Source organism: Neovison vison, chromosome 2 (assembly GCF_020171115.1).
Source record: "Neovison vison isolate M4711 chromosome 2, ASM_NN_V1, whole genome shotgun sequence".
Lineage (NCBI taxonomy): Eukaryota > Metazoa > Chordata > Mammalia > Carnivora > Mustelidae > Neogale > Neogale vison.
This window is the reverse complement of record NC_058092.1, coordinates 19937736-19965552: the sequence shown is the minus strand read 5'-3', so window position 1 is coordinate 19965552 and position 27817 is coordinate 19937736. Positions and strand designations below refer to the sequence as shown.

Genomic DNA, 27817 nt, shown 5'->3' with positions numbered 1-27817 from the left:
CTGCCTTCTGCCTCCCCAGGAAAGACTTGGCTGCCAGTTGGAGCCTCAGCAAAGAAAGAGCAAACAAAAACCAAACCAAAGCAAATCAACTCTTAAAAACAAAAATTTTATTACAAGCAGGAACAAAGAATACTGGCTTAAATAAAAGGCACGTGGGAGTCCCCTCCTCTAGCCAGCTCCCTCCCCACTGTAGCCTGGCCCAGGGTCCTGACACTAGGGTAGAGCTGCTTCTCCCAGAGGGGACCCTCTGGGCTTGCCATTTCTCAGCTGTCTGTGACCCATTAGCCTTTGCAGCAAGGAAGGGCAAGATGCGAGAACTTCCTCATCGGTTTCCAAGGGCTTCAGGCCACCTGAAGGGCCAAGGAGGGGGTGGGACAATTTCCTATCTATTTCGACAAGAAGCTATAATTTCCAACAGAGAAGAGACATCCTTTGAATTTCTGACCCAGATTTAGGCCAAACTTCACTTGCCTCTTGGACCACCCTGCTCTTTCCTCCCTTTTCTCTGGATGAGGTCCTCCAGTTGGCAGAGACTCCCTGTCTTCTGCACTGGCACTAAGTCCCATACTCAGAGCCCAGAGGAGGGAGTGTGGCTTATAGAACGGCAGCCGCTCCCCATTGCCATTACCCCATCCACCACGCCCAGCCTCAGCCTGTCTGGGCAGGTCCCAGGCTTCCTAATGTCCGAAGAGGAAGCAAAGACAGGAGGAAAGGAGCTGAGTTGCGGCGGGAACCCAGGGGGCTCCTGTGATCAAGGCACAGGATCCCTGTGGCCACGGCTCAGGCTGCTCCTGCTGCTGCTGGCTGACGCCGGAGGGGGATGGCGGGGAGAGGGGCGGCCTAGGGGATGTAGGGAAGTGGGAGCCAGCCACATTCGTACAAGAGCACACGCGAACACACACACACTCACACTCACACGTTCACAGCCAGAAGTTCTCTTATAAATTTATTAAAACCAACTTGCCTTCTGATAATCCTTAACCTGGCACTACACAGAGAGCAACGTGGCTGACTTTTTTTTTCTTCTTCCGTTTAAAAAAATGCTACGTAGAAAAGAGGTCTATAAAATTGTGCAAAATACCCAGCATTAATAAACCCATTTCAAGTATTGCCAGCATGAGTACAACCGCCCAGACCAAGAACCAACTTGGGAGAGAGATGGGGGGCCAGACTGGAATCTCTTAGAGAAACCCGCCACGGGCAGCAAGAGGTCAAGGCCCCCAGTTCCTAGCGTGCGGCCCAGGACCATGCAGGAGCTGAGGTTTTGGGTACCTGGCTGGCTGGTGTCGCTTCCTCTGACACAGGCTGTAGCCCACCTGCCCCCACCTCTGCCCTTTCTATCTGTACCCCCAGTTCTATCCTATTGGCCAACTCCATACAGAAAACAAGAACAAAAACAGAATAACGATCATCACAGAAGGAATGAAGGAGCCCACACAGCACAGCAGCCCACAGAGGAAGCATCTTCTATAGCCTGCTGTCCAGAGCGGAATGCCCCTGGGTCCCGCTTCACCCCCAGGCCCTGGGCTGAGCAGAACCCAGCAGCGCCCCCACCTGGGAGGTATCACACTCAGTCGGCTCCCTCACTCACGAGAGGCTTGCCCTGGCACAGCCAGAGACTTGGCAACGTCCCCTCGCAGCCTCAGGGTCCCTGGCCTCTCTCTCCTGTCACTCCTGCCACTAATCAGCTGGGGGGCATCTTGGGCCCAACGCTGTGGGAACTTGGGTTGGGGAGCAGAGGGTACAGCCATGGAAGTGTGGGGAAAGCCACGCAGGGTGGGAAATAAATACGAGAGTCTTTGGCAGCTCTGCTTCCCTTGGGTGGAATGGGGAGGGTCCCGGCAGGTGTGGAGGGCGGCAGGTGAGTGCGGAGGGGTGGACAGGCCAGCAGGTGGCGAGTGTGAGCCCAGGTCAGGGGTGGCCTCCTACCATGCTGGCGTCGGGCTTGGCTCCACAGGCTGGCTCATCGCTCCTGATGGGCGAGGGCAACACCGTGTCAGGCTCCACAAATCCCCTTCGGTCGATCAGGCTTCCAAAACACAAGAGGGGACACGTGAGGGCCCCTGCCCAACACCAGTGATCCAGGCCGGGGACTGAGTGGCAGAGTTCATTTCCCAGCCAAGGAAAAATCCAGTCCTACAAAGCCTGAGAAAGGGGAGCTGATCTCCAGTTGAGGGTTCAAGACCCTTTCCTTCCAGAAAGGCCCTCTCTGCACTCTGAACACCTGGTTTTGGCCACTGGATTTATTCACGCTTCATTCCAAGAGGCCCACTTGGCCATCTGGCTGCCATAGAGCCAGGCTGAGGGTAAGGGGTAGAGCAGGATGAAAGAGTGAGACGCCCACTGTTACCGACCCTGCCATCGCAAGCATGACAGAAGCGGGGTGGGGGGTGGGGTCGGGTGGACAGTGTGTGAAGTCTCCATCCGCAGGGGCCACTGCAACTTAACTCCTGTTCTGGCACTCTGGTGCCCCCTAGTGTGAAGACGGAAGGGCACTGCCCAGTGGGCCTGAGCCACCAGGGCTCTTCCTGCCAGGAGGGACCATGGAGGCCATCAGCACCAGAAGGGAGGGGTTGCTCAAGGGTGGCCAAAACATTTGTTGTGGTGATCCCTGGGGAATAAGATAACGGGATATCTAATATTCTTCTTCTTAATATTTTACATTTAATTATTTTTCTACAATGAGCTTATGTGATTAACAATCACATAGAATTCTTTTATGTGACAAAAGCCTTGAGTGCACTCTGCAGGGGATGGTGGTCAGAGGGTTTCTGTGGTGTGAGGAGAGGTCTGCTGCTTCCAGAACCTCTTCTGAGAGCTGTGGACTCACAGGGCTGCCCCGCACTGGCCAGGCCAGGCCCTGTGACCTCTCTCTGGCACCCTGGCTTACCTGGGAGGTAGGGGGCCGCAGAGCACAGCACAGCAGTTGGTGATAACACTTTTATGGCTGTAGGGATTGACGGAGGCCTCACCGCCCCTCTTGCTGGACCACGAGCCTTTGATCTGCCGGCAGGAAGGAGGTCTGAGTCAGGTACCTCCTTTTGCTTCCATTTGCTTTCTATTTCCTAGAGGCTGGGAAAAACTGGTGAATTCTGAAGCCAGCTCTGGATAGATTACTGGAGGGAATGTGCCTTTAACCCGGGCTATTCAGTGAGTGTGGGGGACTGCTGGATGTGGGAGGGCCCTGGCAGAGAGGAAGAAGCCCTAATCAGAACAGAAAACACCGCCCAGCCAGAGAAGTCTCCAAAGGCAACCTTCTGGGTGCAGCCTCTTCTCTGGCCAGCCACCCACGAGTGAAGGTCGTGCAAGGGGCCAGGGCTCAGGCTGACCTGCCCGCGAACACTGGCCCTGCCGCCGACACACTGATGACCCTGGGCAGGCCACTTCTCTGGATCTCAGTCCTCATTTGAAAAGTAGGGAACTCAGATACCATCAGTGGAGCATTCGATGAAATCCTGCCCGTCTCTAGATTCGCGAAGCCAGCTATCAAAGGCCCCGGGGAGTTTAGCAAGGAAGAATACCTGCTTGGCTTTAACCCACAGTTTTCCAAACTTATTTGTCCATCACACATCTTTCCACTTAACCCCTAGGAACATGCCAAAGACCTAGAGGCTGCCTTGGGAGATGCTGGCTGAGGTCATTTCCGCTCAGTACCAGTCAACCAGCACACGATCCCCCAATAGGAGTGCTCAGTTTTGTTTCCCGGAATGAGAGGCTGAGGTAAAAAAATGGACTTTCTGTTGGTCACGGGCCTCTGAGCAGTATGTGATGGCGGCCTGGGCACAGATACTCTCGTTTGCTTTCTTACTGTTTGCGAGACCAGGAAGGTAACGTCAGGGCCAACCCAGGGCTAGGCATACAGGGGGTGCTCAAAAAATGCTTGCTGGTGGAGATCTGCAAGACAGCCTCACGGTCCTGTCCTCACTGTTGCCCTCCATAAGGGAGCCCCACAGGGGCGCCTGGGTGGCTCAGTGGGTTAAAGCCTCTGCCTTCAGCTCAGGTCATGATCCCAGGGTCCTGGGATCGAGCCCCGCATCGGGCTCTCTGCTCAGCGGGGAGCCTGCTTCCTCCTCTCTGCCTGCCTCTCTGCCTACTTGTGATCCCTCTCTCTGTCAAATAAATAAATAAAATATTAAAAAAAAAAATAAGGGAGCCCCACAGATACCTTGACAACCGTCACAGCTCTTCTGGCTCTAAGGGCAATGTGGTGGGGGCACAGCAGAGCCCAATCTTGGCTTCTGGCCATGACCCTGGCTGTATCCCTTTCCAGCTGTGCGACCTTGGAGCAAGTCACTCAGCCATCAAATGGGAGAAAAGCATCCCTTTTCCTTCTGCCTCAGAGTTGGCAAAAGGAACCCAAAAGAACTCTGGAAACGGTCACACGCTGGCCAGTGCAATGGCTTACAGGGCAGCACTGCCTCTGGGTTAGCGAGAAAGCCCATGCCAAGGGCCCGAGGCACGTGGGGGCCTTAGAAGCCTGCACTGGGTCTCCCAGGGCCAAGCCATGGGCACTGGAAGGCAATGTCTGGCGGCCTTCTGTCTCCGCCCATGTGACCCCAGCAGCCCGAGAGTCAGGTGCACTGTGGCCGCCACAGGCCCCCTCACCCTGCCTCCTTCCCAGAACCCTGCCCAGGCATGGGGGTGGCTCCAGCCCTACTCACGTCTTCGTTAGTTGTCAGGTTGGAGGCGACGAGGTAAGTATGAAACCCTGAGAGGCCCAGGATGGACCAGATGGAGAAGAAGCAGATCACCAACTCCAGCACAGTGAGCAGGGTGGTCAAGGACCCACATGGGGACAGGGCTGGGAGCCTCCCTTGAGCCTGGGAGCTGGCCACGCCCCGCCTTTCTCCACTATCCTTCTATGAGCTATTTCCTTAGAAAGAAAAGGAGTTTGTAACCTTCCTGTCCGCTCACCACTTCTCAGCAGGATCAACTCCTGGTCCCTACGGAGGGCTTCAGAGCCCCTTTAAGGGCAGAATGGGTGATGGACAGTAGAGGGAAATGAGGATTCCAGGCACCAAGAAACCCACACAGGACACAGTTCAGGGAGCTTGGTGTCCTAAGGGAAGACAGGGACTGTGGCTCGAGAGTTCTCGGCCACCCCAGCCCCCTGATCAGGCCACTGAGGATCAGTTCTAGCCTGGGTGGGAGCAGAAGCATCTGGGACAGCGGATTATTCTTGAGGACAAACCCTGGCTCTACACCATTCCCCTGTTTCCAGGAGGTGTGGGGACCCACCCCAGTGAGGGGGCCTTGTTCCCACCAGCTGACAAAGGATATCTTGCTGGTGTCTCCTTCAGAGTGGAGAGGAAGTTGCTTCCCTGAGAGCCTGGGGAAGAAAAAAACAGGACAGGGCACAGCTCAGAGAGATGGTGACCGCAGCCCCTTGACTTGGCTGAGCTTGCTGGCCCGCCCCTCCCCGCTCCCTCCCACCCCCAGCCCCCACTCACGCAGTGTCAGGTGGGTGACCACACAGGCGAAGATGAAGGCCGTCAGGAATGAGAGGGAGAGAATAAACGCATAGAAGAAGCGGTAGTTCCGTCTCCCCACACAGTTGCCCACCCAGGGACAGTGATGGTCAAACCGTTCTGGAAAAGGGCCAGGGGAGATGGGTTAGTGTGCCTGGCCTGCAACCGGCACAGGTGTTTAGAGGCTCTTCTCTGCACCGGCCCACTCACAGGTCCTTGGATGCCCCCCACTTCTGGACCTTTCTGCACAGGTTCCTAGTGCCTCACATTCTCGGTCTCTTCACCTGGTTAAGCTGCATGTCTCATATCATGGATATCATGTCTCAGCTGCAAAGCCACTTCCTTATGAAAGCCTCCTCTGATCCCAGATGGGGGAGGGCTCTGTTATCCACCCCGTGACTTATTTTTTGCAGCTCTTCGCCCGTGTGTTTTCATACTTATTTATAATAAGTGGCCTGCCCAAGGACCCCTGCTCAACTGTAAACTCCATGAGGGGGCCTGTTTTGGCCTCACACTGAGCTGATCCCCAGGGTCCAGCAGTGCCTGGTACAAAGATCCACAAAAAAGTACTTGTTGCCTGGCCTATGACCCTGGCCACATGGACCAATGATCCCCATTCCTTGTTCTAGAACTAGAGGCCCAGGGAGGGGCTGGGCTACTCTGTCACTTGTGGCAGGCTGACATGAGAGGCTGGAGCAGAGGGCTGAGCTCACACCAGCACTACGTCCCCAGGGGCAGGGGATCACGCCCAGACTGGTAAGGAAAGTCCTCTGTGAGACTATGAATGACAAGCCCCCTGCAGGCCTCACACCAGGGCCAGCACTCTTCACAGGGGGCGGGTGGGGCGGATTCTCGGGGATGAGTAACCTCACTGAGTCACGCCCTCCCCGCCTACTGTCATGGGTGTTCCCTGCTGTTCCGTCACTCGGGAGTGCTGAGCTAATGTGAGGAGCTCACTGCCTAGGGACTGTGCACAGTCACCATGGCTCAGCTTGCCTGGGTCCTCCTGCATAGCATTTCCCTGATGACAGCCTCCCAGGGGCACACCCTCAGTCCTCATCAGGGCCGCGGGGCCTCTGGGGCACAGAGACGAGACAAAACAGCCTCTGGTTCCCCAGCAACGACTGCAGTGGTGCGTCAGGAGCTTCCAATCCTGGCTCAGCTCTCCACCTTATCAGCTCGAACTCTGTTCCCAGATTCTTGTCCCTCCCAGACCCTGGGAATCAGATCAAAGTCATGTGGCTCCATGCTGCCTCCCACTTACCCACACAGTTGTCACAGACACTGCAGTGTGAGGTCCGGGGTGGCCGAAACATCTTGCAGGTGAAGCAATACTTCAACTTGACCATCTGCCCGTTGATCATCACCTCCCGGGTCCTAGGCGGTGGCCGGTATGTGGAACTGCTTGTGTTATCTGAGGATGGGAGGAGAGGAAGAAGGGGGATGTTCAAGCCCGGAGCCAGGAGCGCCAGCTTGGGCGGGGGGGGGGGGGGGGGGGGGGGAGTGGGGGTGCGCAGGGCGGGGAGCCACTGTTGCTTCGAAGGGACAAGAGAAGCCGCATAAATTGGGAAAAAAAAAAAAAAAAAAAAGAGAAGCCGTAGGGAAACCACTTCCTGGGAACAAGCCACTGGGATAAAATGCGGACCCAAGGGGCACCTGGGTGGCTCAGTGGGTTAAAGCCTCTGCCTTCGGCTCAGGTCATGATCCTGGGGTCCTGGGATCGAGCCCCGCATTGGGCTCTCTGCTCGGCGGGGAGCTTGCTTGTCCTCTCTCTCTGCCTGCTTCTCTGCCTGTTTGTGATCTCTGTCTGTCAAATAAATAAATAAAATCTTAAAAAAAAAAAAAATGCGGGCCCAAGGCAGGGACAGATACTAAGATCCACAACCACCTGCCGAAAGCAGCTGTGTGCCAAGCCCTGTGCTAAAGCTTTACACACTGGCTCTCACAGCGCTGGCTTTATACAACTTTGGGAAGGAGCCCTGGTAAGACTTAGGGATATTAGAAATTTGGGAACTATTAATTTTCCTAGCTGTCATAAAGGAATTGTGGCCATGTGGGAGGCTGTCTCTAGATTTTGAAGATACATGTTGAAGTATTTATGGATAAAGTGTCTATAATGTCTATGATTTACTATGAAATGGCTTAATAAGAATCATAAGTACAGGGGCACCTGGCTGGCTCAGTCAGAAGGGCCTGTGACTCTTGATCTCAGGATTGTGAGTTCTAGCCCCATGGCAGGTATAGAGATTACTTAAAAATCTTTAAAAAAAAAAAAATCTTTAAAAAAATTAAAGAAAAAATAATTCTTAAGTATATGTGATACAAATAAGAGACACTAAGAACAGCTATTGAATCTAAATGGTGAACATGCAGAAATTCATTGTATTTCCCACTTTTCTGTATGTTTGAAATTTTTCATAATAAAAATTTTAAGAGGTAATGAAATGCAGAAATATATTGTATTCATTGGTTAAAAAACTCAGCATTAGAAAAGGATTTATTCTCCCTAAATCAACGTGTAAATTTACATAATGCCAGTCAAAAATCCCAGTATGATTTTGGGGTGGAGGAGAATGAAATTGACAAATTCAATCTAAAATGTATACAGAAATGCAAAGAACAAAGAATAGCCAAGGCATTCCTGAAGGGAAAAGCTAAAGGACCTACATGACTAGATATCAAGACTAATGATACGGGGTGCCTGGGTGGCTCAGTGGGTTAAAGCCTCTGCCTTCGGCTCAGGTCATGATCCCAGCGTGGGGATCGAGGCCCGCATGGGACTCTCTGCTCAGTGGGGAGCCTGCTTCCCCTTCTCTCTCTGCCTGCCTCTCTGCCTACTTGTGATCTCTGTCAAGTAAATAAATAAAATCTTTAACAACAACAACAAAAAAGAATGATAAAGTGCTAGTACTGAAGAAGGGCCTGGTTTTGGGTGCAAGGGTGGAAATGCTGACCAGGGCACTTGGGTGGCTCAGTGGGTTAAAGCCTCTGCTTTTGGCTTAGATCATGATCTTAGGGTCCTGGTAACGAGCCCCACATCAGGCTCTCTGCTCAGCAGGGAGCCTCCTTCCTCCTCTCTCTCTCTGCCTGCCTTTCTGCCTACTTGTGATCTCTGTCAAATAAATAAATAAAATCTTTAAAAAAAAGAAAAAAGAAAAAAAAGAAATGCTGATCAACAAAACAGAAAAGAGAATCCAGAAACAGACCCGACAAGGGGTTCATGTCAACACCACAATCACAGTGACATGAAGGAAGATGGTTTTCTCCCAACAAACAGGGCTAAGTCCACTGTGTACACAGATGGGGAAAAATGTTTCTGTACCCCCATTTCCCACCAAATGCAAATTCAATATCAGATTGTCATTCCAAATGCAAAAGTTTCGGATTAAAAATAGTAAGAGAACAACTTCATGACTCTGGAGTAGACAAAGATTTCTGAAACTAAGGGGCAAATCATAAAAGAGCAATTTGATATAACTGCACTATGTCGAAATTAAGATCTTGTGTTTAGGGCAACTGGCTGGCTCAACTGGTGAAGAGTACAATACTTGATCTTGGGGTTGTTGAGTTCAAGCCCTGTGTTAGGTGTAGAGATTACATTAAAAAAAAAAAAAAAAAAAGAACTTCTGTACAGGATGCCTGGGTGGCTCAGTCTGTTGACTGTCTGCCTTCAGTTCAGGTCATGATCCCAGGGCCCTGGGAGCGAGTCCCACACTGGGCTCCTTGCAGCAGGGAGTCTGCTTGTGTGCACACACTCTCTCTCTGACAAATAAATAAAATCTTAAAAAAAAAAAAAAAAGAACTTCCATTCATCTTAAAGAAGATTTGATTAAAAGAATGAAAAAGTGACCTTCAGAGGAGAAGCATATTTACAATATGCTTATCTGACCATGGACAAGGGATTTGTATCCAGAATATAAAAGAATTCCTATAAGTCAGTAAGAAAGAGCTCAGAATACTCAATTCAAATGTGCACAAAAGATTCAAACAGGCGGGACGCCTGGGTGGCTCAGTTGGTTGGACGACTGCCTTCGGCTCAGGGCGTGATCCTGGAGTCCCGGGATCGAGTCCCACATCGGGCTCCCAGCTCCATGGGGAGTCTGCTTCGCTCTCTGACCTCCTCGCTCATGCTCTCTCTCACTGTCTCTCTCTCTCTCAAATAAATAAATAAAATCTTTAAAAAAAAAAAAAAGAGATCTGTAGATGTATTTCTTTAAAAAAAAAAAAAAAAAAAAAGATTCAAACAGGCATTTTATAAAAGAAGCTACCCAATGGCTAAGAAGCATTTGAAAAAGTGCTCATGCTCATTCGTCATCAGAGACATGCAAATAAAAACCATCATATGTTTTTTATACACATGTACGAGAATGTCTACAACGAAAGAAAAACATTTAAAAATCAAGTATTGGCAAAAATGTAAAGCAACTAGAAATCTCATATAACCACTTCGGAAATCTATTTGGCATCAACCCCTGAAATTCAACATAGGCACCCCCAGCAAGTCCACTCTAAGGTATCTCCCCAATAGAAATGTGCATGATTTTTTTTAAAAAGAAATTTGTAAGTACACTCTATGCTCAATGTGTGGCTCAAACTCACAGCCTCGAGATCAAGAATCGCGTGCCCTGAGCCAGCCAGGCACCCTGAAATGTGCATGATTTGATGTGCCCCTAAAGACGTACAGGGATATTTACAGCAACACTCCCGTAACAGCCAAAACCTGGACCTACCCAGAGGCCCATCAATAGTGGAACAGATTGGGGGCGCCTGGGTGGCTCAGTGGGTTAAGCCTCTGCCTTTGGCTCAGGTCATGATCTCAGGGTCCTGGGATGGAGTCCCGTATCGGGCTCTCTGCTTGGCAGGGAGCCTGCGTCCTCCTCTCTCTCTGCCTGCCTCTCTGCCTACTTGTGATCTCTGTCTGTCAAATAAATAAATAAACAAAATCTTTAAAAAAAAAATAGTGGAACAGATTAACAAAATGTAGTATATTCACACAACAGAGTTCTAGACAGCAAATAATGAACGATCGTCAACCACACAGAGAATATTTACGTATCTCATAAATGTTGTGTAAAGTGAGGAAACCACACACGTAAGAACACAAAATGTTCAAAAACAACTGAAAGTAATCTACAGTGGTAGAAGTCAGAATCACGGTCACTCTTGGAGGGGCGATACTGACCAGAAAGAGGAACAAGGGGGCTTGTGGGATGCCGCTCATACAGTGTTTCTTAATCCGGGTGCCAATTACATGGGTGTGTTCCATTTGTGAACATTCAGCAGACAGAACACTTGGGATTTGTACACGTCTTGTAAACCCATTACACTTCAGGGAAAACGTATCAAAAAGAAAGTTTTAAGTACCTTGTCTGAGGTCACAAAGCTCAGATGCTGGCGAGCAGGAATCCAAACCCTGCTCCGCCATAGGCAAAAGCCCACAATTCTACCCACTGAGCCTCTTGGTCCCCCAGGCCTCAAAGGACCAAAGTCCTCAAAGCAGTGGCTCCTTCCTGGACAGAATTTTGAGAGTCAGTGAGGCTGCCCGTGATCCCGACCCCTTAGCAACGCTCCCAGCCGCTGCTTCCACCGGATCCACTCCCCAGATGGTACCTCCAGTTTGGCCACGTGCCTCCAACGCTAACTTACGAGCGGGCGCCTACCAGGTGCCAGGCACTATTCCAGGCGGTTGGCACGCATCAGTGAAGCAAACGGATTTGGGTCTCACATTCCAGTTACCAAACAGACTCTTGCTAGGCTGCTTGCCATCCCCCGAACCACCGCGTGTCTAAAATGGAGCTAAACACCCGAACATTTTTTCTTTAACACCAGCGGCAGGGTAAAGGGCAGGGGGTGTGAGGATGGTGGACACACTCTGAAAGCTGGTTTTGCTTCTCCCTGGTTCTGTGACATGCTGAAGTCAAGGGAATGTCTCTGAGCCTTGGTTTTCTCACCTGTAAAATGGAAGCAACAGGTAGAATAGAGCGTGTATCCTGGCCTCACCTCTTACTGGCTGCGTTTCTCCCAATATCATTTGCTAGATGTCTGACCCGGCCAATCATTTACTCTCTCTGTGCCTGTTTCTTTGATCACCAAAATGGGGGTAATAATAGTACCACTGGGACGCCTGGGTGGCTCAGTGGGTTAAAGACTCTGCCTTCCACTCAGGTCATGATCCCAGGGTCCTGGGATCGAGCCCCGCATCAGGCTCTTTGATCAGCAGGGAGCCTGCTTCCCCCTCTCTTTCTGCCTGCCTCTCTGCCTACTTGTGATCTATCAAATAAATAAATAAAATCTTAAAAAAAATAATAGTACCCCCATCGTAGGGTTGTTGTGAGGGTTAAATTCGTTAATATACAGGAAGTAGCACAAAGCAAAGACTCACAAAGTGGACAGAATTACGAAGAGAAAGGAAGAGGCAGCGCTTCACTGAGCGCCTACTACGTGCTGAGCACGGTGCATAGTGTCTCCTTGAGCACTGAGAATGTCCCAGGAGCTAAGGCTATCATTACTCCCTCCAGGTTACAGTTAAGAAGACCTTTTTTAGTGAGGCGAAGTGCATACTCGAGGCCACTCCCAGCTAGGAAGTTGGAAGAACCAGGATGTGAACCCAAGTTTCCAAAACTTGGGTTGGAGGTCTTTTTGTACATTTTTTTTAAGATTTTATTTATTTATTTGACACAGAGATCATAAGTAGGCAGAGAGGCAGGCAGAGAGAGAGAGGGAAGCTGGCTCCCCACTGAGCAGAGAGCCTGATGTGGGGCTTGATCCCAGGACCCTGGGGTCATGACCTGAGCCGAAGGTAGAGGCTTTAATCCACTGAGCCACCCAGGTGCCCCCTTTTTTGTACATTTTTAAAGTGTCACAGTAAGTGTTATATAATCCTGCCTGGTTCCTTATTTCTGCACAAGCCAAGAGCTGGAAAGAACCTCAAAGAACATATAACACAGCTCCTAGCACAGAGTGGACAGTTGATAATGTCCCTTCACTGCCTGCCTCTCTTCTAACCCCTTCAGTTCACAAATGAGAAAACAGGACCAGAGAGGTTAGGGAAGTTGCCCAAGGTCACAGAGCCACCGAGGGGCAGAGGCAGGGAAACTCTGTTCGGAGACCCTTTGCAGACCATTCCTTCTCCCTTACCCCTTCCTGGCCAGTCGCTAGGTCTCATCAAGATCTTCCTTCATAGTCTTTTACTCTCCTCCCAGTACCCAAACCGAGGTCAGGCCCCCATCACCAAACAGCTTCCCCAGAAGGTTCCCTGCTTCTAGCCCCTCTGCCTTCAACCCCCCTTGCACACACCACATTTCTCTAAATTACCCCTTTTGGGTTACAAGCCTTCACTGGCCTCCCACAGAAAGGACAACTTCCTGTCATGACACTAGGGCCCTCCACAGTTGGGCCCGATCTCTGCTCCTGGCTTTTCTCTCACTGCTCTTCTCCCTGAGTCCCTGCAGCCTTGGCTTCCTACCCCTCTTCCAATCAAGCCCTGGCCCCTGCCTGCTCCTTGTTCACCAGGACTCTCCTGATCCCTGTCCAGTCTTCCAGCAGCTTCTCCAAGCACTGCTGCCGTGGAGGCTCTTGTGCCTGGCACAGAGCACCTGCTCCCTGCGGGGCTATGATCAGACTGCAGCTTGTGGTGCTGTCTCACCACCTAGACAGCACGCCCCCTGAGGGCAGGGATGGGGAATTCACTGGCCCTCCCGGGCCTGTGAACCATGAAGGAGTGGGCATAGAGGAGAGAATATGTGTTCTGGACTTGGGTCAGGCCTGAGGTTCAAATCCTGACCCTTCCATTCATGAGCTAGTGCCATGAGGGAAGTTTGAGGGAAGTTTCTGGACCTCTGTGAGCCTGTGGATGCATCTGAAAAAGCAGACAAGTAACTGCCGAGAAGGCTTACGGAAGGATCAGAAACAGTACCTGGAAAGGAACCGGCACTTGGTGAGTACTTACTAACAGCTATCCTCAGAGGGGAAACAAGAGATGGGCTCCGGGGTCTGCAAAACTAGGTTTGAATCATGATTTTGCTACCCACTTGCTACCAAAGGAAGTCCCTTCACTTCCTGGAGCCTCGATCTCCTCATCCATAAAATGGAGAGAAGACCATCTCTGTCTCACAGGGCTGTGATGAGTGCTCAGTGAGACGGCGCAGGGCAGCCCTGAACCTGCCGCCAGAGTCACAGTCCTGCCACACAGTTCATGCCGGGACACTCCAGCATGCAGCATTCTCCAGCTCTTTCCAAAACTCTTGATGCTACTCCAGACCCAACCTGTAACCCTACCCCATGGGCCCCAGGTCCAGCTCCCATCCCTGCCCACGGCTGGCTTCCAGGCTCGGACACAAGATCTGGAGCCGGACAGACATGTGGCCCAACCACAGTCAGGGACGTGATGTGGGTCAAGTAGCTTCACTTCTCTGTGCCCTCATCTGCTAAAAAAGAAAACGGGACATCATCAAACTTGCCTCCTAGTGTTGTGAAGGAAGACGAAGCAAGAACTCAGCAAGGGAGCTTATTAGCAAAACATCTAGCACCGGGTCAAAGCTAAATGAACACGAGCCATTATTATTATCATTCTTTCTATGAAAAAACTTACATTCCAAACAACTTATTTACCAAACTTCAGAACCCAGCTCATCTGTGAGTGAAGGGCAGCCACAGACCCACCTAAAGAAAGAGGAGAAAATTTCCTGGAATCCTCCCTGGGTTCCCACAGACCCTCAGGCAGGGAGGGGACTCTGACCAGCATATTGTGGCCTCCCGGGCCAAGCTTCCTCCTCTTGAGAACTCCGAGAAAGAGGAAGTGAAGCTTTGCACACCCAACTTCCTTGGGCTGCTAACAGTGGGGGGCGGGGGAGACAAAGTGTCCCCCTAGAGCAAGGGAGTCCCCAGATGCACTCAACAATTTGGGCTAAAGGAGGCTTTGCAGGGATGCCAATGTGGAGACAGGCCCCCACCTGGGAAGAAGGCAAGCCACTGTCACACTGTTTATTCTCAGGCCAGACCATGTGGACCCAGGACATGGGTCTCATCACCACCAGGCCTCGACCCCCAGACCCCGCCTCCGCCTCAGACCCCGCCTCCACGCACTCCTGCCAGCAGCCAGGACCCGTCCCCTTGCTCTTGACCACAGGGCTCAGCCTCTCAAATTTCCATAGAGAAAAGCAATTTTCAAAGTATACTGATATGCCCAGATGCTCTGGGCTGGGCAAGGGGGTCTGTACCCAGATATTATAGGTGAGGAAATGGACTCCGCTTTAGTATGTATTAGGTGGGGCTGGAATTAGAATCCTTGTCCTCCAAACGTTCTCTCAAACACTGCCAACTACTATGTCACGATAGTGTACAAGGTCTGGGTGGCAGGTGAGGGGAGAAGAGACAAATACATGCAGATAAGTCAAATATGGTTCCTTTAAAAAAAATTTTTAAGGGGTTCCTGGCTGGCTCAGTCAGTACAACACACAACTCTTGATCTCAGGGTTTTAAGTGTGAGCCCCACATTGGGTGTAGAGAGAGTACTTCAAATCAAATCAAATTAAGTGAAATTTTGGGGCTCCTGGGTGGCTCAGTCGGTTGAGCATCTGACTCTTGATCTCAGCTTGGGTTTGTTTTTTTTTAAGATTTTATTTTTTTATTTACTTATTTAACAGAGACTCAGTGAGAGAGGGAACACAAGCAGGGGGACTGGGAGACGGAGAAGCAAGCATCCTGTCAAGCAGGGAGCCCGATGCGGGGCTCAACCCCAGGACTCTGGGATCATGACCTGAGCCGAAGGCAGACGCTTAACGTTTAACCTGAGCCACCCGGGTGCCCTACAAGCTCAGGTCTTGATATCAAGGTTATGAGTTCAAGCCCTGCTTTGAGGTCCATGGCACGGAGCCCACTAAAACAAAAAACAAAAAACAGAGAACAAAAACCTTGAAAAATAAATTTTAAAAAAAATGAAATTTAAACATAAATTAAAAATAAAAATTAGGAGAAAATGGGTGGGGGAGGTATGCTGGGCTGGCTGTCAGTCGAGTATCTGGCTCTTGATCTCAGGGTTATGAGTTCAAGCCCGAGGTTGGGCCTCGTGCTTCCTTCAAACTAGACAAAAAAACCACCTTTGCTTTGTTCACCCAGTCTAGAGAATATTTGTTGAAGGAAAGAAGGAAGAATGGTGAGAGATGGTATCTCTGCCAGAAAGGAATCTAAGATCTTCTCCAAGGCTTTCTGCCTTGGGCTTTGTCCCAAGAAGTAAAAAGGCCCTTTCACGCCAGCAAGGCCTACCTGCTGCCTTGCAGGTGGGACTCGAAAGCCCCTGGGGATGTGGTCAGCAGGGGCAAGGCTGATCCTCAGTGAACACCTGGGAGAAGCCAATGACTCGCTCCGAAAGTTTCCCCCTCACCCAGGGGCATGCAATGGGTCTCCCCACCCCAACCGCAGCCAGTGGAGGGGGGCAGGCTGGCATTTTGCAGTCAGAGCCTGATGGCTGGCTCTGTGACGGAAGCCCCGGGGCTGGCAGGGACCCCAGCAGCTGGCACGAGCTACTGAACAGACTTTAGCGAAGGAAGGTTGGGATTGCCACCTGCTTTGCTGGGTCCTGACAATTGGTGTTCCGTTGCCCCCACCTGTGTAAGAAACACATGCAGGGCTGTGGTCCCCCCAGCTTCTCGGTCAGCTACAGTGCCCAGGCCGTGGGTCCCTGTAATCCCCGCCTGACCGTTTCTGTTCACTCCAGAGGTTTACTGAACACCCACCACCTACCTACCGCTGAGGGACGGGCTGGAGGACACAAGAAGAGCTTGGCCGGAGGGCAGAGGGAGTGGGTAAAGTGAGTAATTAGAGTTGGTGTGAGAGGCCCAGTGAGACAAGTCCGGTAACTCTGGGGCCTGTCTGATCTCATTGTGAAACCTGGCCTGGCCACTTGCTGGCTGGTGACTTTGAGGAAGCTGCCTAGCCTCTCTGAGTCTCAGTTCCTCACTGGGTAATAACCCTATCAGACTTGGGAGATAGTGATGCGAATGAGAGATGAAAAGCTCGTGGATTAATGGTATTACTGGTGTCTATACTGGATACCAGGGGTGGGGACAGGAGGCGGCATTCAAGGAAGCAACAAAAGGGGAAGCCCAATTAAGCCGGATCAGGAGGAATGACCCGGCGGGCTCACCGGGGAGAGAGGGCAGGGGGGCTGCGTGAACACAGGCACGGACTGTGCCCAGCCTGACTGGGGGGTCCTGGGGGCAGGGGCAGGTAGACTGAGGTTGGCCTTGAGCCTGGGGCTCGTTTTCCAGAGGGTGGAAGAAGATCTATTTCCTTTCACAGCACACATAACACTGATTCACGTGAACAGAAAGTTATTCCCTTTTCAATTTTCTTTCAAGCCTGTGACTCCATCAAGGGGGAAACTATTAACTTCTACTACCTCAGAGCTGTGACCAGGCCTTATTTCTGCAGGCAACTATAACCACCAAGAATTCTGTAACACTGTTATCTTTGGTTTTTATGATTATGTTCTATTCAGAGTAAGAGGCTCTCTGCTTACAAGAGTGATATAAATTTTCCTTGTTAAGATACATTTAAACACAAGTCCCTTATTAAACACAAGTCCCTTAAAGGAAAATACTGAGGAAATGAAGGTACAAGATGAGAGACAAAAAGGCAAAAATCATAAAGGCTGAACCCAAATGCCCAAACTTCAGGAAATGTTGCTGAGGCCACAAGGGAGTCACCCAAATTCTAAGCCAGGGAGGGCTGGAGCCAAATCTGGGTCTTCGAGAGATAACTGTGATTGCAGGAAGAAGCCAGGTGCTGGGGCCTGGTCGGCAGAGCCAGTCCAGCAAGCAAATGAGGCAGGTCTGCCCTAGGGCAGTGGGCTTCAGAAGGACCTGAGGGAGAAACTTTGGCACAGATGGGCTGCATCTGTGACCTGCTGGGTGGTGGCGGAGGGAGAGGCAGCCTTTATGCATGTTCTGTGAGCTGTAAACGTGTCTAGGTCAGTGTCTGTCACTCCAATCTGGATGCTTCTGTCGTCTCCCTTCAGACTGGGAACCTCTTACGGGCAATGTTAGCTAACCTCTTTCCCAACCTTCCAGAGCACCTGGACTCTATATGGCCCTGTAGGGTGACCCAGCTGCATGGCTCGCCAGCTGACAAGTAAAGATCTCAGACCAAGGTGACCAACGGCCCTGGTCTGCCTATGACTGAGAGGTTTCCCAGAACACAAGGCTGGGAGGAGCTGGTCAGTCCACCTCAGACAGTCTTTGCAGGGTGGCAGCCTTGGGCTACAGCTTGTTGCTGGCCTCTGGGGCCAAAGTGAGAAGCCCACAATTTGCATGGGCCCCAGTAATCATCAGTTCACGTTTGCATGAACAGCACCATCCGCCTCAGAGCTGGTCCCCAACCTTCTCAAAAAGGCTTAGTGACCTTAGTCCTCTTTGAGAAAATATATTTCATCCTGATTAGACACCTCCTGGCCCCACCCTCAAATCTGGCTCCTGTTCAAGTTTCAGAGTTCAAAGGCCTCAAAGATGTCACTTTCCAGGCTTGGCAGCTATTCTCAAAGGAAAGTCTCCAACCCTGACATTTAGGGCCTCATGTGACTATTTCCACTCCATTCCCCAACCAGAACTTCTCTAATTCTCTGAAGTGTTCCTCTGTTCTAGTCAACAGGGCCTTCTCGGGGTTCCATGCCTGTCCCCCCTCCTGCCTGCTCTGCCTTCTCCTCCTCTGTTCCGTCTGCCTGGAGGGCTCCCCTCACATATATTCCCATGCCTGAATTCCACCCAAACTTTAAGCTTTGACTCAAGGCGTCTCTTGGTGAAGACTCTCGGTACCCTCCAGGCCAAGATACTCCTGGTTTCTCGGATCCTCTTCCAAAGCCTAATCTCACCTGGGGCAGCTGGTCACACCTGCAGGTGTGGTCACACCTTGTGGACACTGGCAGGTGGTCATACATTACATCACTTTGGACAGAGCTAGCCTAAAAACCACCAGAAGGCAAGGTCCACACCAGATTTGTTTTCGGCCTCCCACCTCCACCCCCTGTGCTTAGGAGTCAGCATACAGAATTAACACATACATGATTAAAGCCATAATGCCTAATTGGGAGAACTTCCAACTATCTCTCCATCAGTCACCTGGGGACATCAAGGAGGGCCTCTACAGAGGCTCATCCATTTAGCCAACATCCCTGGACCCTCTAAGCGGCCAACTAGGTGAACAAGACCCAGAAGAGGCTGCTGGGCCTACCCAACAACTTTGTAACAATCACCATGCAAGGTGGCAGGGCCAAGAAAAAAAGGACAAGGAGCTTGAGGAACGTGTCACGTAAGGTCTGGCCCATCTGAGGTCATGAAAGCGTCTCAGAGTACAGAACACCTGGGTTGAGACATAAGAATGAAGACAGTGTGGCCCCCAAAGACTGGAGACGTGTCCCTGAGGCCATCTCAGAAGAGAAAGCAAGGGGTTTGGGAGTCAAGGCACATGGTCCGTCTCCGTGCCTCCACTCCCTGGCCATGTGCCAGCTTGCCTCAGTTTCTGCATCAGCACAGCAGGGCTGCTGGGAGGATTTGTGGGGATAATGGATGGGAAGCACTCGGTACAGGGTCAAGCACTCCCCACACATGGGGGATTACAGCTGTCATTATCACCCTCACCGCTCCCAGCAGGCCAGAGGATTCTAGGTGGCCAGATATTCAAGCTCAGGCTGAGCCAGAGCATAATCGTGCCCCAGGATGAGCCCCGACCTGGAGGGAGGAGAAACGGGATGCCGCTGGGCAGCGGGGCCTCCCCTGCTGTCAGGTGGACTGCTCAGGTCAGACTGGCGGATTCAGAAGGAGCAGAGTTAGGTCTTGGTGGCCAAGTGGTGAGGGGCCTAGGGGTAAAAGGGGGGGAGGAAGCTGATGCAGGCGGAGGAAGACAGCGACCCAGGGTGTGGCCAAGGACAGGCCTAGACAGAGGAATGAGAGGAAGAACAAAGAGCGAGAGAACCTCCTTCCCCTTCCTGCCCACCCACCCGAGTTGCTCCAGGGAACCAGCAGAACAACCTCCAGGGATGGATGCCTCCAACCTCCAGGGATGGATGCCTCGGACTCTTGACATCTATAGGCTACCAGGTCTCTTCAAGGCCAGTTAGATGCTTAAAAGCCTGTCTGGAAGCCACCCTGTTAAGGGAAGGAACTGACCGCGGACCGGAAACCCCTGAGGTGTATAAACAGCCACGTCACTTCTCCCCAGGAAGGAGCTGGGGTGCAGCAAGCCAAGACTAAAGTCCTGGCCCCAGCATCCAGCCTCCCAGGGGGACTCGCACGGGTCTGGGAGGAATCAAGGGCTGTCTGGGTGCCTGGGAGCATGGGTTCTCTCTAGCACACCGGCCCTCCTATTGTTGCTTAAACACATCAGCTTGTCCACTGCTCCAGGCTTCATTTTCACTGTTTCCGGACTGCGTATTACTGGCTCCCATCACACCATTCAGGGCTCCTCTCAAGTACCACCTCCTCCTAGAAGCTTTCCCAGATCGCCTACTCTAGATGTGCCCACTCCCTACACCAGATACCTCCAGATACCCACGCAGCTCAGTCCCTCATCTTTTCAAACCTTGTTCAGAAGTCATCTCCTTCACAGAGCCTTCCCTGATCACCCTATTTAAAACCATATACCTTCCCCCCAGCTCTCATCCTTCCTCCCTGCTTTTCTCTTTGACATCCTAGATGTTTAACTGTTAACTGTCCTTCTCCTGCTGGAACGTCAGCTCCAAGAGGGCAGAGGATTGCTGTCCTCTATTTGCTCACTGCTGTATCATCAGCAGCTGGAAGAGGGCCTGGCACATAACTGGGATTCAACCGATGTCTGCTGAGAGAATGATTAAGTACACAAATGTTTAAGGGCAGAGATTCTGGTCAGACTGCATGAGATCTCATCCCAGCTCCTCCACCTACTGGGGGATCTTGGGCCGCTTACTTGACTCCTGTGAGACTCGGTGTAATAGTAGAAAGAGACTAACAACAGTCCTTGTCTCATGGGATCTCGGAGGGATTCAAAAGATCATGCATGTAGACAGATGGAAAGCCCGCCCGGCCCCCGTGAGCACTCAGCACTAAGCTGGCGGTCACCGCAGCCTGCACTTGCCAGTGTCTCTTGCTTAGTTGCTTACTGGTTTAGCACGGGTTTCCCCTCTGGGGTCAGCTCCAGCCTGCCTTACTGACTACCATGCCCTCAGTCTCTGGCAAGGTGCGGGAAGAGAAACTCAGGCCTCCTCTCAAATCAACAAGTGAGGAGCTGGGAGAGTCGGAGGCTCACCGATCTGTTTCTCCAGGGCAGCTGCCTCACAGACGGTGGCCCGGGGCAGGATCCCAGGGTCGGTGAAACTTGTCTGCAGCAGGCAGCTCATGACGAAGAAGAAGAGGATGGCGGCGATGATGGGGATGGCAAGGGTCAGCTGGCGGGCCAGGAAGGGACAGCTAGAGAGAGAGAGGAAGAGAGAGATGAGCAGATACCCAGAGGGCTCCCTGGGGCACAGGGTTACAGCACCTGGCAAGGTGTCGGCATCCCAGAAACACCACCTCTCTGCAGAGAGCCATCCCGGAAGATGACATCTCCTGCACCACGTCTGCGCAGAGAGTCATCCCGGAAGAAAGACAGCTCCTAGGCCAGTGCCTAGAGCAGACATCACTAATTGATCCTTGTACATTCCCTCTGAGCCAATTGCAGACATGAGCAATAGATCCCAGCACTTTTTTTTTTTTTTTTTAAATGAACTAAGGGAAGGGATCTAGATCCCAGCACCCTTAACCCCTGCACTTAGCTGCAGTCTCAGAATTCTTCTAAACACAAAGTTTCAGGAAGCCACTACCAACTCGCTTGAGTTGACCATCCATGACAACGTTCACTCACTCACTCACTCCACAAATATTTAGCGAGGTCCTCCATATGCCAGGCAACACCTTCCCCAAACAACAGTGAGCAAGAGCATTATTCCCCACCCCCCATGCGGCTCCGGGCTCCTGGGGAAAAGAGACCTGTGAACGGAGAGGAGCCACACAGGACCGTGTGTGCTAACATGGGGAAAAGGAAAACAGCTGAACAGTCAGGAAAGCCTGGCTGAAGGAGCTCATGCCTAAGCTAAAATCTGAGGAATGAGAAGGGTCATCAGGGGAAGGGGGTTAGGATGAAGAGCATGGTCCAGGCACTGCCACTGTCCTCCAGGGGCTGGCATCCCAGGTCGGCGCATTCAGGTCCCCGAGCCTAGCTGGTTTGGAGAACAGCCTATGCACGAGCTGACTTTGAGGCCTGCCCACACGATTAACCTCTGTCTTGTGCTGTCCTCCCTCCCAAAGCGAGAGTGGCACCTGATGGGGTGAGGGCCTCCTACTTGGGAAATGACAGGCTGCTGGGAGGCCAGATTCAGCCAAGGAGCTGGCACAGCTGCGGAAAGCAGACGTGTGGACATCTGCATGCTCTTTCCAGAGCCTCCACTGCCAGAGGCTCTAGCCTCCAGAGAGGCCCTTCCCTTGAAGAGCAGAGAATGCCAAGATCAAGAACTCCAATGACTGGGCACCTGGATGGCTCAGTGGGTTAAAGCCTCTGCCTTCCGCTCAGGTCATGATCCCAGGGTTCTGGGATGGAGCCCCGCATCGGGCTCTCTGCTCAGCAGGGAGCCTGCGTCCCCCTCTCTCTTTGCCTGCCTCTCTGCCTACCTGTGATTTCTGTCTGTCAAATAAATAAATAAAATATTAAAAAAAAAAAAAAACCCAAACCTGAAAGACTTAAAAAAAAAAAAAAAAAAAAGAACTCCAATGGCACCACACATTCTGCTCCGAACACCTGAGTGGTCCTTGGGTCTGAGCCTCAAACAAAGCTGGGCCCTCTGAGTCACCCACATCACAATCAACCAGTTTATAGAAAGCCAGGCTCTTTAGGGGATGGAGACTTACAGTCTGAGACTTGTAGAACCCTCAGAAACACCAAGTCCTGGTCCCCTGATTTTATAGAGGACTCTGAGGCCCACAGCCACATCCAAGGTTATCTAGCCAGCCAACGACAGGACTGGGGCCTCTGGGCCCTCAGCAAATACTCTGCATTCATTCAACAAGTATTTCCTCTACTGAATGCCTACTACACACCAGGCCTGTTCCTGGCACTGAAGACACGACAGTGAGGGGAAAGAAGTCCTGCTGTGGTGAAGAGACAGGCAACAAACTGGCAGAAAGTATACACATAGTATGTTCAGATGGTGGCAAGTGCTTCCAGAGAATCAGCAGTCAGGGAAAAGGGATAAAAGGGAGGGGGAGCAGTTTGTTCTGTTACAGAGACAGTCTGGGAAGGAGGGAAGAGAAGTGAGGGAATGAGCCACTGACGCTATCTAAAGAAAGCCTATTCCAATCAGTGCAAAGGCCCTGAGGCAGGAATGTGCAAGGAGGCCAATGTGCCTGGAGGAGGATGGGAGGAGGGCAGGGAAGTGGGAGGAGAGGGACAGAGATGAAGCCCAGTATCAGGGCTCTGGCTCTTATTCGGGAGCCAGAGAGGATTCCAGGAGGGGACTAGGATCTGACTTAGAATTAAAGGGGCGCTTTGGCCTCCGTGTGGTGTGGGAAATGCAGCAGAAGGCAGGCACCCTGCTGTCAGCCCTGTGCAATAATCTACCAAATCAAACAATGAAAGAAAAGAAAAGCCCTAGAGAGCCATCTCCCTTTCCCCCAGGGCAATGCAAGAATGTGGGCTTGCTCACATTGTTCCCTAGTGCCAGGTCTCTACTGAGGTTTCACCCCAGTTCAAACCCAGGGGTTCTCTCAGCCCAAACCCAAACCCTTCTGCCAACTCCACCAACCCAAGTGAGGAAGAGCGGAGACAAGGCGAGATGATTCACAAGCCCTCCCCAAACCCAGAAGTCCTCCTTTCTCCCTTCTCTGGGGCACAAATCTGTCACCAGCCAAGACACCCATGCAGCCCAGAGAAGATCCCGTTTCTGAACTGACTGAACCCCACGCTGCAGCCCCAGGAATACTGGAAAAGGAACTCTCAAGACACTCATGGGGGTCAGCCCAGTGAGATGGATCTGAAACTCAGCTCAGGGAACATGCTGGAGGCTGGGGGCTCCCCAGGGCTTCCGCTTGCTATATTATCCTGGAACTTGTTATCCACCCTGACTCAGAAAGCAAGGGGGAAAGGGAGAAGCTAATTCGTACAAAGTTCTCACCGTGCTTTAAGGGGAAACCCAAGGTTGCAGATACATGATCTGGCAGCTGGAAAGGGTCTCTGGGGGTGGTGTCTTGTGGTAGTCTTAGTGTGGCCACAGGCCCTTAGGAAGTGCTTTATGTTGAAGACAACAGCTAACAGCAGCAGCCAGCATGAAGTGCTTGTTCCTGGTCAAAAGCTTACACACATAATCTTGTGCCATACTCATGGCGACCTATTATCAACCCCATTTTATAGATGAGGCCACTGGGGCTCTGAGGTGGAAGGACTGCCCCGAGGTCACTCAATCTGCAGATGGGGTGTGGTGGGGCTGGGACTGGAACCAGGCCCACTGGCTCCAGAGATGGAGCTGTTCACCACACTGCAGCTAAGGAAGACCACAAGAGATGGAGAGAACAAGGAAGGGAAGTGTGAGTGTGTGTGCAAAGACTCACACTGCAGATGGCTCAAGCTAGAGACCAAGTTTCCCAAGCTGGAAAACTTCCAACACAAAAATGTGACCCCAGGGAGTGACAAGCATCCCCTCCTCCAAAGAGATACTGTGTGGGCCAATCCTGGGTCACTGGGGATCAAAAACCCACACGGGGGCATATAAGACCTGTCACACCAAAGTACTCTCGACTCTGGAGAAATAACAAGGTCCTACAGCTGTTCTGCTGTGGGACAGGCTGGGGGTATGCTCCAGAATGTTTGAGAAGGCAAAGAAAACCAGGAGGTCAGAGGTGGGGGGTGGCAGGGGCTTGGTAGAGCCGAAGGGAAGGCTGGGAAGGGCTGGGGATACTAAGGAAGGTGCTGGAGAGGGAAGGGAGGCCTGAGAGGCCCAGAGCTGTTTGGAAAGATTGCCTGAGGGCCTAGAGGGAAAAAGACTGAGGGGAAAGCGAAGGGGAAAGGTGTGAGCGTAGAGAGATAACAAGGGACCACAGACCGCGCCAGAAGGCAGCTAGATTTGTTATGGGGAATATAAAGCCAAAGGACACGGAAGAAATTCAAAAGTTGTCTGGAAGGGCCAGAAAGCAAAGTCACCTGGAGGGGTCGGAAAGAAGGGGTGCACAAGAGATGGTCCAAGGGAGAGGTGAGGGAGAGGTGAGGGAGAGGTGAGGGCGAGGAGGTCCAGGAGGCCTGAGCCAGGTTCTGAGAGGGCACAGAGGATGGGGCTGTGGAGGGATATGGGAGGGTGGTGCTCCCGGCAGAGGCTGGCAAAGGCAGTGTGCCAGGAAAAGGCAGGGAAGGATGCGGGGGGGGGGGGTGGAGCGGCCAGAGGCTGGGGCATCCAGATGGGCGAGGGAGGATGGAGAGTGAGGGTGTGGGGGTAGGTGGAGAGGGCCCAGGAGGGCAGAGGAGAGATAGATATGCAAGGGGACTGGGAAGGCCTGGGGGTAGATCCTGAGCAGAGGGCACAGGCCCCGGAGGAGCTGGGAGGCGAAGGTGGTTGGCAGGTGCAGGGAAGGGTGGAGCCCCCGGGGATGTGGGAGAGGGCCGGGGGCCCAGCCGGGGCCCAGAGGGGTTGGCGTGCCCACGCAGGGGCTGGGCAGCAGGGGTGCGCGGCAGGGAGCTGAGGGGACCGGAGGGGTCGGGGCTTCCGAAGGGGCGGGGCCGGGGCGCCGCCGGACTCACTCGAAGACGAAGAAGAGGACGGTGGTGGTGAGGATGAGCAGCAGCGTGAGCGCGAAGACGCCGCCGTGGCCGGCCAGCATGAGGCGGCCGCCGCAGTAGAAGCGGTTGCGGCCCGGGAACACCTCCCACTTGCGCCGCGGGCGGCGGCCGATGCTCCCGCTGCCGCTGCCACTGCTGCTCCAGCGCGGCGCGGCGGCGGGCGGCGGGGGCCCGGGGCCCGGGCCGGGGGGCGCGGCGGGGCCGGGGCGGCGCGCCCCAGGGGAGGCGGGCGGCGGGGCGGCCCCGGGGCTGATCTGCTGGTACTCGCAGTCCTTCATGCGGCCGGCCGCGGGCCTCGCCTAGGAGCCCCGCGGGCCGGCCGGGCCGCACCGGGACCGGGGCCGAGCGGCGGAGGCGGTGGCGGTGGCTGGCGGCGCGGCGGCGCGGCGGCGGCGGCGCGCGCGCGCGGCGCTCGGTCGCTGGGGGCGGTCCCGCTGCCACCGCCCCGCCCCGCCCCGCCCCGCCCCCGCCCGGCGCGGCCTCCCGCCGCAGCGCCCCCTCCGCCTGGGTCCGGGACGGCGCTCGCGCGGGGCTGTGGGGTCTTTCTCCGCGGCGGCGCCCTGTCCTGTCTCCGCGGACTCAGAGCCGCGGCGGTCCCCTCTGCACGACCACGGGGCTGCAGATGCGCGTCCCGGGAGCTTTCTGTTGTTTTGCAGGGAAAGCATTTGTTGGGGGTCCCTTGTGTGCCAGGCACCTTGACGAACGCCGGGATTCGAGAGGTGGACTTCTTAATCCACTTCTGACACTCTGTAGTTCCAGGGCCAGGCTTCGCCCAGCTCTGAGGACGGACTGGATAGGTATTGGCAGGAGGGGGGGCGGGGGGGCCCGGGGACAGGCTGGGGTAGGGGTGGGGACAATCTGCTGTGAAACAAATCCAGGGGCCTGGTAACGACTGTCTTGAAGTTCAAAGTGCCTTGCAGGTGTGTGTGGCACAACCTCTTGCCTCCCTCAGCCAGCTCTGTGATCGGGATCCCGACCAAGGGTTTTCTAGGTATTAGGGCTGATGCCATACGGCCCCAGTCTTTTTCAAGAATTTTGGGTGTAAATTGCTGTGTAACAACTGGTCACAAATTTAGCGGCTTAAAACAGCACACATTGTTGTCTCATAGGTGCCAACTCAGGAGCGCTGGCCCAGTCGGCTGATCCTTTGCTCAGAGTCTCAGGCTGTAGTCAAGGTCTCAGCCAGGCTGCATCCTCATCTGAGACTCAGCTGGGGAAGAACCCACCTGCAAGCCCATCCAGCGTTTGTGGGCAGAATTTACTTGCTTTTGACTGTATGACTCAGGGCTTGGGGTTTTTTCTGGCTGTCAGCAGAGCAGCAAAAACAGGGCCAGGGGCCATCTGCAGTTCCTGGGGGTTCCGGCAGTTTCTTGCCATGTGGGCCTCTCCAGCATACGTGCTTACTTTGTCAGGCCCACAGGAGAGTCTCTAGTCCCAGTCTGCTAAGATTGAGTTTCACATAATGAAACTTATTATGCATGTAGTGGGAGTGATGACTTTCCCATCACTTTTGCCATAGTCTATAGGTTAGAAGGAAGTCACAGATCCCACTTGAACTCAAAAAGAGGATCACACAACCTCATGTGAAGACCAGGAAGCAGGTATCCCTAGGGGTTGCCTTAGGTCCTGTCCACCACAGAACCTATCGGGATTATTGGAAAACCTGAGGAAAGGTGTAAGAAAAGAGAGAGAGAGACTAGGATAGGAGAGAGAAAGAAAGAAAATCATAATACACGAGGCAGGGGCACCTGGGTGAGTAAGTTGGTTGAGCATCTGACTCTTGGTTTCAGCTCAGGTCATGATCTCAGGGTCATGGAGTCTGCTTGCTCAGCATGGAGTCTGCTTGGGATTCTCTTTCTCCCTCTGCCCCTCCCTCTGCACCATCTTGCTCTCTCTAGGATAAATCAATCTTGAAAAAAGCACAAAACCATAATGCAGCAGGATAGAAAGGTAACAACAGTGACTTCAAGGATCACTAATGGTTACACACACCAGAGGCTGCCCAGCCATGCCGGTGGTGCCAAAGATTCTGGGTTTGATGAGCCCCAGCTTGGAGGGATCCACGTTGTGGGCTTCCTCCTGTTTTGCTCCTTGGCTGTAGAACAAAGTTAAAAACTGGACATACTGGTTTCAGTGTAGAGTCCTGTTGTCCCACCCAGTTGGGTTCTTCTGCAACCCTGAACCTTTGCTTGTGCCTTGTCACTTTACAGAAACTCGAACTATCTTGCTTGATTTCAGCTTCCCTCCCTCCTCTCTACCTCAGAATTTCTCCCTATTTGCATCAATCCTTGTCTCTCATCTTAAAGATGTGGTCCTCTTTCTGCCCATGGCCAGCCCTCTCTCTCTCTCTCTTTACATAGAGATTGCAAACACACGCTCCACTCTCTCTCAGTTACAAAGCAGGGGCACTGAGTGGCTCAGTTGGTTAAGCCTTAGACTCTTGATTTTGGCTCATGTCAATGATCTCAGGATCCTGAGATCGAGCCGCACATTAGGCTCAATGCTAGGCATGGAGCCTGCCCAAGATT

The 27817-nt window shown here is 52.7% G+C and overlaps 1 protein-coding gene across 1 annotated transcript; it reads right to left on the bottom strand.

Annotated features, from left to right (window-relative positions):
• Window positions 1-85: 85 nt before the first annotated feature.
• ZDHHC18 (zinc finger DHHC-type palmitoyltransferase 18) lies at window positions 86-25622 on the bottom strand. Its single transcript, XM_044237518.1, has 8 exons — window positions 25251-25622; window positions 20742-20902; window positions 6733-6882; window positions 5451-5588; window positions 5281-5329; window positions 4662-4764; window positions 2891-3003; window positions 86-2029 (listed from the first exon to the last, which is right to left on the bottom strand). The coding sequence occupies exons 1-8, from the start codon at window positions 25565-25567 to the stop codon at window positions 1912-1914; spliced, it is 1149 nt and encodes a 382-aa protein (XP_044093453.1). The 5' UTR covers window positions 25568-25622; the 3' UTR covers window positions 86-1911.
• Window positions 25623-27817: the final 2195 nt, after the last annotated feature.